Raw genomic sequence first — 12,663 nt, forward strand, 5'->3', positions numbered from 1 at the left:
ACGTTTCGGAGGCAAAACACAAGCTTCCGTCTTCAGGTACCTGAAGACGAAACGTCGTGATTTAATTTAGTTGTTTTTTCATTTATTTTTTACCTACGTGACTTTATCGAAAAAACCAAAGAGTACCATGCCATATATTATTATCAGAGCATGTTTTTGTTTGCATGTTCACCGCTGGTATGTGTGGTTAATGCAGCGATGATTCCTTGCAAAAGGTTTTTACTTGGTGTTTGAGCATCTTAACGCTTGTTTTATTGCCAGAAAGGGTAAAACTTATTCTTATTTTTTCATACTGTATTTGGAGTATGCATGTTCTCTCTCCACCGTGGTCACATGGGATTTTCTCGGTCCTCCGATTTTTCCCTCCCACATTTTCGACTCGACGTGCATGTAGAGTATTTGGCCGCTATAAATTTCCACGTGATAAGCCACTACGTTGAGCTATCATTTGTGGCCAGGTCGCCTCTCAGAAAAGAGCTGCATAGCTCAGTGGGCCCTTACCTGTCGAAATAAAAGTACGCACGTATACTTTTTTGACACTCTCTACCGCGTGGTGCTGCAGGGGAAGGACGAGTTCATGGGGCGCGCCAAATGCTCTCCGCTGGTCAAGCTGTCGGCGTCCGATGACCTGACCCCCAAGTTGGCGTGGTACTCCCTGCAGCAGGGCAGCAAGGAGCGCGGGGAGATTCTCGCCGCCTTCGAGCTCATCAAGAAAGAGAAGGTACGCCGTTCCGTTCGCCGATTCGTTTTGGGTCGGCGTGAATGATCTGGCCCCGCTGGTGGTGCAGTGTACTCGGAAAATAACAGGTTAAGGTAATCCCTCGCGAACGCGCTGTCCGTGATGTTGGCTGCCCGCGAATCGCGTCTGAGACTCTGCACGACTGCATCGAGACCGAGAGAAAGTGATGAGATCATGTGATGAGATTAATGGATAAGATAGAGTGATGCGTTAGGGTAAGTTCATTTAGAAACTATCGTTTGATACTTAAATATTTATGTTTATTATAACCAATTAATTTGTTTGTGTTTAATAGCTTATTTATTTAAGGGAGTTAATTATTTAATTATCAGCATGGTGAAGCATGGTCAAATAAACTCCCCACGACCCGCACGGCGTGGGCGAGTTCCTCACCCGTCGCTGGATTGACGAGAGGAAGGCTGCACATCTGCACACGGGCGCGAGACTACGAAGCTCGCGTCTCGGTGAACTGAGACTACGACGCTCGCGTCTCGGTGAAACTGCGAGCGTCATCCTGCTGACAGTTGTCCTCCCGGCGACACCACTGCAGGCCGACGGATCGGACCTGCCCTTCCCTCCGCCGAAGCGAAACGCCACCGTGTTCATGGTCCCCCAGGGAATCAAACCCGTGCTTCAGCGCACAAAAATCGAGGTGAGCCACGCAAACGACACGAGCGCCTAACGGCGGTGGTTCTCAACAGTTTTGGTTTTGCGGTCCCTCCCTTGTCAACACGGCTAGTCCCAGTGCCAACCGCCCCCGTCCACCCCCCCCCCCCTCAACCCTGATTCGTCAGGTCACAATACACACAGAGACCACATGTCCACACCTAGAGCCCATGCGGTGTTCACAACACATGTGTTTCATGCTGCGTATCGGTGTGAAAATGGTCGACATTTGGCTCAATGGAGAATAAATGGCATGAAATTAAATGGCACATTTTCTCCGTTGTTATCCTTGTAGCAGCTGACCAGGTGGACTCAGCGGGAGAGTGGGTTTCAAGTTCAATCCTGTTTGGGGAGTTATCTCGGCCCATCCTCTCTCTGGGGTCGATACAATTAGTACCACTTCGCGTAATAGACCACTTCGACTTTTTTCTGCACGATTATGGTTGCGGTGATGATGATGATGATGGTTGTAATTGTGCAGATCCTTGCCTGGGGTCTGAGAAACCTGAAAAGCTACCAGCTGCTCGGCGTGACATCGCCCAGTCTGGTGATCGAGTGCGGCGGAGTCAACGTGCAGTCGCCCGTCATCAAGAACGTGAAGAAGAACCCAAACTTCAGCAGCCCCGTCCTCAGCATGGAAGTGGTAAAGTCGCACACTCGCGCTCTCGCTTTCCTCCTCTCTCTGGGGACACTCATCGGAGTGGCCTCAGAGAGGCCGACGACCAAGGGGAAAAACGCCTAAGATCGATGGTGCGAGAGATGGTTGGCGAAGATGATGGAGGGTCACGTGTGTCTTGCGCGGAGAACGGTGGAAAGCGTTGGTTGGCGAGGTGTGGTGGCAATAACGGCTTGTATGTCTGTATGTAGACCTTCTTTTGCACCATACGTAGTCAACCATGCTAATCGGAGGTGCGGGGGAAGGACCACAAACTAAACACATAAATGCAGTTCTAAAGAATTTAGTTTTCAATCAAGATGTCATTCTGGCTTAGGCCATGATGACATCTTGATCTTGGAGGGACCCTCATCATCACCTTTGGCCCCCTTGCTTCATTTCACACTGCCCAGGACCACATGAGGGCCCATCGCTTTATAATGGGCCTGCAATCGCCCATGGTTTAGAGGGACTCGAGCGTCGTGCGACGTAGAGGGGGAGGAGGGTAAGGTGCAGAGGGGAGAGGTCCCATTTCATTCCTTCACGCAACCACGCTACTCCTCTTTAGTGCAGAGAGAGTGAGGGAGCCCGGTTGACTGATGTGATTTTTGGAGATCAAACTGTATGCTGTGGTGCCGTGGGAATAACTGGGAAATGTTAAGGACTTTACCGAAAGAAAAAAAAAACCTAAGAGTATGAATCCTTGCAGTCACGAAAGCTTCAAATATAGAATGTTAAGGAAGTTGAAAAATCAAGAGTTTTGATGAACAAAACAAAAAAATTCTCAGCAGAAATGGTTCGATTCAATACTGCGCATTTGCCAAACGTCCTTCAAATTTTCCAGTTATTCACAGCAGCTCGCAGTGAAAAGTGGTGTGATCCCCAACAATGACGTCAGTCATTCTCCCCACGTGTCCCCCCCATCTGCTGTGACGGACAGTCACTGCCCCAAACGTCGACCCTCTGTTTCTACTTTTTAGCTATGGCCATGTCCAGCCCTCTCTGCACTTTCCCAAGCTGACAAAGTAGCCCCCGCTCTCAGGCAGTGCTAATAACAACCCGCAGTGAGTTTTTGTTAAAATATATCTTCGCTTACGAACCTATGCCCCACGCAGTTAATTATAATTTTTTGATTGTAAGGAAAACGAGCGCCATTGTCTTGTTGCGCCTGCCAGCAGCATGATTCTCCACCTCCACCTCCCTCTCCGTCCGTCGCAGCGTCTCCCCAAGGAGGAAATCTACACCCCGCCCATCATTATCAAGGTCATCGACAACCGGCAGTTTGGCCGCAAGCCGGTGGTGGCGCAGCTCACCGTCAAGGAGCTGGAGGACTTCCGCTGCGACCCGGATGCGGTGGACGGTCAGCTCCCGCCCACCGTGGGAGGTAAGCCGGCGTCGCTCGACAGGTGCGGCTAATGCGGATGCCCAGGTGGCGCCGGTGGGGTCCCAGCGGTTCCGAAAGTATTAACGGCAAGTTAGACATCATATTGACCGTTGAATTTTAATGAAAGTGGTTTTGGGCAGGATTTATCGCTGGGCGGGGATGATAGGCGGTGTTTGAAACTTGATGTACAGAGTGACAGCCAGAGGACGGAACACGCCTCAGAGGGAATCTACCAATAGAGATGGAGTGATTTTTTTTTTTTACGGCTTGTGCGAAGGAGAGCTGATGGCTTGTGTGAAGGAGCTGATGGATTGTGTGAAGGAGAGCTGATGGATTGTTGTACCGTGAGAAATGGTAATGGGGGGGGGGGTGTGGGGGAGACTCCTTAGTCTGGCAGATTACTGATAACGAGGCCGATAGGGAGAACGTCATTGTGGGGAATGAATTGCGTCGCGATGAGGCTTGTCACGTTCGCACGCAGGGGCCGGCCGGGCTCGCGCGTCCAGCGACGTGATGCTCAACATCGCTTCGGATGACAGCAAACCCTTGCTCACCTCCCAGGTGGGTGTGCTGCACTTGTGGATGTCGTTGGTGCCACGGAGATAAGCGCAAAGTACATTCAACTTACCGGAGAAACGTCGTTACAGTTGATCAATTACCTTGCCTTGTATCATTTAGGTACATGACTAACTTACTTGTGTAGTTAAGATTACAATTACAACCTTGAACTTGACAGCTGGTAACTTTTCATGTTTCTGAGACACCCAGGGCCAGGATCCGCAAAATAAAGAATAGGTGATGTCGGTGATTTCCCGCCAGAGATTTAGAATTTTAGCGGTGCTCTTAGCTCTTGTTTACAGCCCCGAGCCGGTGGTCAAAATTCCACGTTGATGTGTTGGAGGAGAGTATCATTTGGACAAAAACCCACTGTTGACTTACCCACAATGTGGTAGCTATTTTATCGGCCCCAGAGAGATGATGAGTCGAGTAGACGCCAAAACAAGGATGTGAACTCGCAACCCTCTGATTGCGAGCCGCTCACTCTGCCGCTGAGCCGACGTGCCGCCATCCATTGGTTATTGATCACGTGGCTTGCAATGCTTTGGTGTTGTTATTTTAAGATACATATTGAATCAGCTTAGGGCGGTTTTTATTAACGCTTGCGCAATCATATCGCCATAGCCTTGCTTTTAATATATTGTATATCTGTGTGGATTATTATGAAGGTTCTGCAATTATTAAACGGCCCGACCATTATTTTTCCGACAATTTGATGGCATCGCGCTGAAATTGGGTTTGAAAACGATGGCGGTGTGGCAAATCTCATTAACAGCTGCGGCAGAAATTGTGGAACAGTTGGCACGCGTCCGTGTTTTGCTTTCGTGTCGTAACAGTAACTCGTCCATCCAGCGGATGTGCATGCTGGGGGATTTGTTTCTGTTTTAAATGTCTGTCCTCGCCCTGCACATTTCCTGCACCCAGCAGCGCGTTCCGACGAATAGGAATGCATCGGCAGGGATACAACGCAACACAAATTTGTGAATCCACTGTTGAGATTTACCGCCTCGGCCCCGACGTTTGTCGGACATGGGGAGCTGTTTGTCCATACTTCACCATGCCGGTCAGTGCGGTGTTGGTGATGTGAGGGGTCGGCACCCAGGGACCAATTCGATGATCACTCGCTGCTCACGTTAGCCGTGGCAGAGAATTCAAGTCGGGTCTCTTTGGTTTTAAATGTACTCAACCCAACGATACAACATTACTATGCCCAAGTAGCTGTTTAGAAAATAATCTTACGTGTGGATGTCGGACTTCTTTCCCACTGCCCACACCGTACGTACGTAGCCAACCGTCGTGCTAATCGGAGTGGAGCCGAGGATAAAAAAGAAAATGCAACGCGATAAAATAATGTTATTGTTGCGGCAATTATAATTTACGTCCCAGGTGGCGATGGAAAGGCAGCAGCACGTCGCACGAGGGGGAGGGAAAAAAACAACGTCAAGCGATATCGCACACAGGCAGGGGGGACCTGAACGTACAGACCGGCGCCATGCCGCCAATCTGCGTTGCCGTCGCCTTTCCCGTGTGCACCCGTCAAACGACTCCATGTGTTGCGCACCCCATTCGATTTGCAGTTCTTTGGAAATTTGAGTTCCGCTCCAAGTCCTTTCTCCAGAGCAACGCCAGTCAGCCCTGTATGTATCACTCGTCACTTCGTGGAAAGCTTTGTCACTGCTTCCTTCTCGGTTGAAGGGGGCTGTGTTGCGCATTTGGCTTGCTCTTGCTTCGCTTGGCTTTGTACTAACCAGTAGCGCGCGTGCGCGCACGTGTGTGTGTGTGTGATGTGTTGGTGCTCGCTAACAGCACTTGCCCTAATGGTCTGTGTAGTCTAAATGGGTGTTCTTTGTCTGAGGTTTTGGTGTGTTGGTTTTGTCAATTATTATTTCGGAATACTCTTGGCCTGCCTAATTGCCAGCAAATACTTGACACTAATTGGGTCGTTTGATACAAGGAGCCAAGTGGGTTCCATGGCATATGTCTCATTTTGGAGGTCACGAAACAAGTTGCATGGGTCGAGAGGTGTCCTGGAACTAAACTTTATAATCCACAAACGTAAATTGTTGAGAAAGTGGGCTTTTGTTTCACAGCAGACTAGGACTAAGTGGATGAGCAAGTGACTTGCATTCATTGTAAGTCAAGTTTGTATACGATAAAACTATCAAACATGCATTGCAAACAATTGCAATGAAGCTAGCATGGGACTTATTTAATGTGTGGGTTGTATCACGGTTTTCTTCCAGGACGCCCCGCAGTTTGTATACTTTTGTGTGTTGTTCATTGCCCACGGTTTGAGCAACCAATTGAGGTGAGGGGCAGACTTAGTACGAAATCTCAAATTATCCGTCGGAATTCGAGAGAGAAAAAACAAAAATTCCAGTGCTTTGTGACAACGTCCGTTTTAAAACGCAAAAGCGCACGGCGCAGCCTGGAAACAATCGGGGGGGGGGGGGCGCCGCGCGACAACGCCGGCGTCGCCGACGATGATCGATCTCGCTCCGTTGGAGGCGCATGACTTCCAGGGGGTGCCGGTGGCGGCGGAGGGGAGTGCTCGATTGTGCCACACGGAGAGAGGGGTCGGTCGTTGCTGTCTCCCAGGGATTTCTCGTCACTCGCTCTGTGCGGTCTCTCGGCTCTGTACATCTCCCCAGCATGAGGGGGGGGGGGGGGCGGTGTTGTAGTTGGTGTTGCATGAGAGGATACTCTCCACTGTTGGGTTGTTGTTATTTTTTTACTCAACGGTCTTGTTCTAATTCAGAGAGGGTATTCTGTTTGAACTGTGGTGTTTTATGAAAGTTCTTGGCGGCAAAACAATAACGTGAAAAGCCTTTGCATGGTTCTGAATGAAGGGGGAATGTCCGTGTGTTGCGCACGCAGTCATCCGTCGCGTCGTTGATTTTAAAATAGATTCTTACACTCCGGAACACAAGCATCTGAAGCATTTCTGCAACGATTGATGGAGAATTAATTTATGCAAATTGTATGCCAGTCATATCCTAATATTTAAGCAAGCAACAACAAAAACTACAAATGAGACCAAATGTGAAACGATACAAACGAGTCTATTTAAAACTTCATAATGAAATAAATAAAAATTTAAATCAAATCGTGAACCACCCCCCCATCTCCACCCCGAATCACGGCAACGAATCAAATCGCTTGGAGACGGAGTTACGAATCGTTCCACGCCTCCTTTTGCACTTTGCGCCGCGCCGGCGCGCTCAGAGTGACCGCGTCGTCACGCTGCTGCTCCGCTGCTGTGCCGTCGATGCGTCGCTCGCTTTTAGATCGACGAGAAGGACACCGTCGACTGGTGGAGCAAGTTCTACGCCTCCCTGGGCGAGGTGGAGAAGTGCGGCTCGTACCTGGAGGAGGGCCACGACACCCTGAAGGTGAGGGACCCCTTCTCCATGGTCCGGCATCGGTTGTGTTGTTTTTGTTGCTTTGCTGACGATTTTGTCCGAATTGTGTCATGAGATTGTTGTGTTGCATCATGGGACCTCCTTTGCCAGTACCAAAATATAATAATAGGGTTTTTCCCCTTTTTTCATGTCTGCATTAACCACAATACTACTGGTCAAAATGCTAAAAAAAACACTAATATATGCATTGTCCTTGAAACTGATTGGTCCACACCAGAGACAGCTTTCTTTTGAGCCTCGTCTCAATTGGTGCTAGACCAGAGGACACCAAAAGACGTACAGCTCACCAAGAATTCACACAGCCAAGTGTCGTCACGTCAGGAAGTGACCCTGGCAACGGAAACAGTTGACTTCTGAGATCCATATTCTTGACCCTTTGTTTACGTTGTTACTGATGGATGTGCTGGTCTGAAAAGTCAATAGGTTGATACAAATGAAGGTCTATTTATTGTATGACCAATGTTTCACAGCAACCCATAATGATTTTATTGTGCATGGACGGTGGGGGGGGGGCTCCTTCAAGCACCGAAAATAATGATGGGCTCACGTTCATTCAGGTGACGTTCATACATTTTTACTCGTGAGAATGGCAGAAGCGGACAACGTGAGTTTCACCCGAGTCTCATTTACAAACCCTCCGTTACAGATTTACGACACGATGCTGGAGGAAGTTCCCGAGTTCCAGTACTTGAACGATTTCTGCCGAACGTTCAAGTTGTACCGCGGCAAAGCGGATGACGATTCGGACGACCCGTCGGTCGTGGGAGAGTTCAAGGCAAGGAGGAGAAACCCTGAACTTGTTGCGCAAGCACAGTACGGACGCGCTTCTGGCCGTGAACGTGACCATTGGCGCGCTGTGTGTAGCTCGGTCACCCTTGTCGATGTTAGCAAGCGACAGCAAGCCGATCTCATCACTCTCATTTCCCGTTGAGCTCTCTACTTCCTTCCGGCGTTGTTCCCACTCACGTGAGGCGTCTCCCTCCTTGGTCCCCGTTCTTAACTCATCCTTCTTCTAGTCCATCTCCACGTCTACTCCACAGCGCTTCCAATCCCACACATTCTCACCACACATTCTGCCTAGGCCTCTCGCTCTCCGCCCTGTGGCGCTTCCACCTTCATCGTGATAATCCCACGTGGCTTTCCTCTCTCTCTTGTTGTCGAGACAAGTGCCCACCCATCCCAGTCGCATGTTTTCCCCCCCCCCCCCACCTTGCCTGAGATGGGCACGGCCACTCTCCTCGCCTCCTTCCACGTCTCTCTTCGTTTCCGGAATGATCCCAGCCCAGTCTCTTGGTCCCCGCCATCCATCTCCCGATTCTCACGTCTGGTTTGCTCCTGTGTTTTCTTTTTACCTGCTTGGCTCCCGAGGTCTGCAAATCGGGCGCATTCAGGGCGACTCCGTCGTGGGCAAGAGAGCAGCATCAATTTGAAACAAGTTAACGACATAGTCTCTTTTATATTTATTAATTTTCACCTATCTACGTGACTTTACCGAAAGACCCCAAGAATATTAATTCCTGCAGTCACAAAAGTTTTCAGTCGAGATTTAAGTTGACGACATTTAGCAGCAAATGATATCGCTCTCTCTCGGCAGGGCTCCTTCAAGATCTACCCACTGCCGGACGACCCGGCGCTGCCCAGCCCGCCGGCACAGTACCAGCTGCTGCCGGATATTGGGCTCCAGGAATGCATCGTGAGGGTCTACATCGTGCAGGCTTTGGCGCTCCAGCCCAAGGACACCAATGGCCTGGTAATGACACACCCCCTCCTTGCCCGGCTGCATGGCATAACCGCGTGGTGTCCTTGAAAATCTCGATAACCCACGCGTGTGTGTGTGCGTGCGTGTGTCTGTCTGCGCGGCGACTCGGCCTTAAATGAGTACCCGGTGCGGTAAACATTCACACCGGGGAAACAAAGGGGGCCGGGCGTGGTGCTGGCCACCCTCCCCCCCCCCCCCGTGTACCGTGCCAGCCTTCATAAGTCCTCGCAAACAGCACTTTCCCCCACATTCAATTCAAAGAAAATGACAAAAAACTACGACATCATCAGGATGACGACCGCTTGTGTTGCGATCGAAACGTCGTAGTTTTTTGCTATTGTTTGTTATTTTCTTTGAACCTATCTACGTGACTTTACCGAAAGAACTAAAGAATGTTTGTTATATGGTTCCTCAATATGCAATTGGTGAAACGGTCTTGGAGGAGTGCTCCAGACAAAGATGAATGCGTACCAAGATACGCCGATTCTCCGCTCATGACTCGCATTTTAATGATAAACCCATGCTGGCTTCATCGGAACACTTTACATTCCACCTCGAATGGATTTTTTTTAATGAGCATCTCTCCGCAGATGTTCACACGGTAAAAAAAAATACAAATTCGCTTTTTCCATGCACTTAATCGGCCTACTTTCGACAACAAAAGCCGTCTTTCTGAACAAAGCCGAATTCCGCGGAGGACTATCGATTTCTTCACCTCCGCCCCAGGGGGTCGGCTACCTTTCAAAGAAAAGAAGAGACATTTTTTTTGTTTTTTGTCTTTGACCAAAATAGTTCGAGAGCCGCCTCGCACGCAGAGCTACTTGTACACAAACACAGACGCAGCAGGTATACGGCACGTGACAAACAAATTCGTACTTAAATTAACGAAATAGGTGATGGAATAAACTGCGCGCCTATTTAGTTTATTTTTTTCCTCTCCCTTTTTTATCAACGCAGTTCGACTGTTGTGCATGTTGTTGTCGCCAAGACATCCCATGGTGACCCATTCCCTGCCATTTTTAATAAATAATCTTTACGTTAAATTGCGTTTTAAGATTTTTTGGTTTGTTTTGTTTTACTGCTGCCCACAAGGCGGGGGGGCAGCCAAAATCGCTTGGGGGTTAAGGGGCGCCGCCCGTTTGCCGAGCGCCGTGTCATGCCCCTCGATTTGGCTGCATGCGCAGCCTTAACCTGGCTGTGCGCGTGTCTCCGTGTCTCCGTGTCCCCCCAGTGTGACCCCTACGTCAAGATCAATCTGGGCAAAACCACCATCGATGACCACGACAAGTACATGCCCAACACGCTCAACCCCGTCTTCGGAAGGTAAGCGGCGTCTCGTTGTTATCGTGCGGTGCAGACCTCGTTGGATTATTGCATCAACCACACGTGTTTGCATAGCATTCGTCAAAAGCCTGGATCGATCCACTGCTGGATGTAACGTTCTTACCCCACCCCCCCTACTGGACATCTGTGATAAAGAGTTTTATAGCTCATTGGATTCCTCCTGTATAAATATTCTGATTCTGAAGGACATTGCCCCAAGCCGTCGTGCACTATCATGGTCCTGCGGTCCCATAAATCCACTTGGCACCTGCACACGATCCGATTTCGTTGTTCCATGTCCGCGGAGGACGTCCCCTCGGGCGCGTTCCCTCCTTTCGGCTGCCTCTCCATCGTTGGTTTCGGGCACCGGCCACCATCGTAGCCACGACGCTTCGGTCTGTCGACCATCGTAGCCGCGACGCCGTCGGTCCCTCAACCGCTCGGCGCTCCATCAACGTTCCCGCCTGGCGTCTGCACCGTCTTCCTCTTCCTCCTCCGCTGTGCTCGCAGGATGTTCGAGATGACCTGCACCCTGCCTCTGGAGAAGGACCTTAAGATCAGCGTGTTCGACTACGACATGGTGGGCCGCGACGAGAAGATCGGCGAGACGTTCATCGACCTGGAGAACCGCTACCTGTCGCGCTTCGGGGCTCGCTGCGGCCTCTCCCAGTCCTACTGCGTGTGAGCGGCCGCGCTGCAGAAACATGACGCGACACGCAGAGTACTTAGTCAGAGCTGTCCAGCATCGCCGCTCCCCCGAATCGCTTTGCTAAGTTGCCTCCTCCTCTCCCCACGTGGAGTCCGTGTGTTGAAGCTCTCCGCATCTTCCTATGCCGTGCTCATCCTCATTTTATTTTTGTCTCGGTTCATAATTTAGTTTGGCTTCTTCGGTCGTTATCCATCCCTTCTATGTGTCCTGGCCACATTCTCCTCCTTGCAATGACCGCAAGTGCTTCCTCTCTTTATTACGTGTTTACTTGCTCTTTTCGCGAGAGCGTACAATCCGATTGGCCACCGTCACGGCCCATATGTTTGCACTGTACAGGAAGAGCAGAAACAGAATCTGCATGTCGTAAATAATAATCGTAAGCGGAATTAAAATTTCGGCCTTCGTCAATCCACTGCTGGATGAAAGCCCCTCCCCACGTCATGGCCATGCCTGTTTTAAGGTGCTGATGCTGCTGTTGTGGATTTTCCTTCTCAAATTAATTTGGCTGTGAGATTTACAATTGTCAATGTTGTTCCATTTTCTCGACCTTAATTTCCTTCATCCCCCCCCCCCCGGTTCAACCCTTGATATGGACAGCGGTTTTAACTCGATGGGCCCTGCCCAGAGTGAACATAACTAAATAAATTCGAGTGAAACTGTCGTGGATGTTATCACAAAGTGTTGAAATCGCTTGAGTGGCTACCGAACGTGGTCCCGTAAGAACCGACGTTGTTTTATAACCGGGAGCCGGCTGTTCGTCTTGCTTTGCGGTGTTCTCAGCTCGGGCCCGAACCAGTGGAGAGACCAGATGACTCCCAGCATGATCCTGGAAGGCGTGGCGAGGGCCAAGAGCTGGCCGCAGCCCATCTACGAAGGGGACCGCCTAACCCTGAAAGGGCGCGACTATTTGATGTCCGACTTTGGTGAGACAATTGCGCGTGACGGCCGTGCGTGTGTTATTATATACCCCCCTTGTTGGTTTCTGTACAGTTTGGCGAGCAGTCTTGCGCCAACCGCCATCGATCCCAAACCGCGTTCCTCCTCGATGATTCTCCTCGCGCCGCGTATTGGCGTAAAATTCGGCGCTTCTTCCGGAAAGGAAAGTGGCTGACGCGTGCCTCTGCAATGTAAGCACGGGGGGGGGCGCTCATTGGGGAATCCCCCTTCATGTTCTGCAGAGGCAAAGGCCCCGACGAATCCTCACCTGGGCCCCGTGAAGGAGCGCCTGGCCCTGCACCTCCTGCGCAGCATGGGCCTCATCCCTGAGCACGTGGAGACGCGCACGCTGGAGCACTCGATCCAGCCAGGCCTCGAGCAGGTGCGCGCACAGCGGCAGCAGTGCCTGTAGCGGTGGCAACAGCAGTAGTAGTCGTGCTAGTAGTAGGAGTGCTAGTAGTAGTAGTAGTGCTGGTAGTAGTAGTAGCAGTGCTGGTAGTAGTAGTAGTAGT

At 50.5% G+C, this 12,663-nt stretch overlaps 1 protein-coding gene across 4 annotated transcripts in view; it reads left to right on the plus strand.

Moving 5' to 3' along the window:
- LOC144717637 (myoferlin-like) overlaps nucleotides 1–12,663 on the plus strand; it is a 92,146-nt gene that overhangs the window by 66,610 nt on the left and 12,873 nt on the right. For 3 of the 4 annotated variants that reach the window (XM_078593155.1, XM_078593151.1, XM_078593153.1), the window contains 13 exons: nucleotides 563–721; nucleotides 1,290–1,391; nucleotides 1,887–2,048; nucleotides 3,279–3,444; nucleotides 3,926–4,005; nucleotides 5,580–5,639; nucleotides 7,290–7,394; nucleotides 8,071–8,199; nucleotides 9,019–9,174; nucleotides 10,415–10,506; nucleotides 11,017–11,187; nucleotides 11,996–12,138; nucleotides 12,394–12,533. In XM_078593155.1, the coding sequence (XP_078449281.1) occupies nucleotides 563–721; nucleotides 1,290–1,391; nucleotides 1,887–2,048; nucleotides 3,279–3,444; nucleotides 3,926–4,005; nucleotides 5,580–5,639; nucleotides 7,290–7,394; nucleotides 8,071–8,199; nucleotides 9,019–9,174; nucleotides 10,415–10,506; nucleotides 11,017–11,187; nucleotides 11,996–12,138; nucleotides 12,394–12,533 (1,665 nt within the window). The remainder of the gene's footprint in view (nucleotides 1–562; nucleotides 722–1,289; nucleotides 1,392–1,886; nucleotides 2,049–3,278; nucleotides 3,445–3,925; nucleotides 4,006–5,579; nucleotides 5,640–7,289; nucleotides 7,395–8,070; nucleotides 8,200–9,018; nucleotides 9,175–10,414; nucleotides 10,507–11,016; nucleotides 11,188–11,995; nucleotides 12,139–12,393; nucleotides 12,534–12,663) is intronic. The other variant, XM_078593154.1, reaches the window with a different exon arrangement.

Source organism: Lampetra planeri, chromosome 4 (assembly GCF_965212315.1).
Source record: "Lampetra planeri chromosome 4, kcLamPlan1.2.h2, whole genome shotgun sequence".
In the NCBI taxonomy this organism is placed as follows: Eukaryota; Metazoa; Chordata; class Hyperoartia; order Petromyzontiformes; family Petromyzontidae; genus Lampetra; species Lampetra planeri.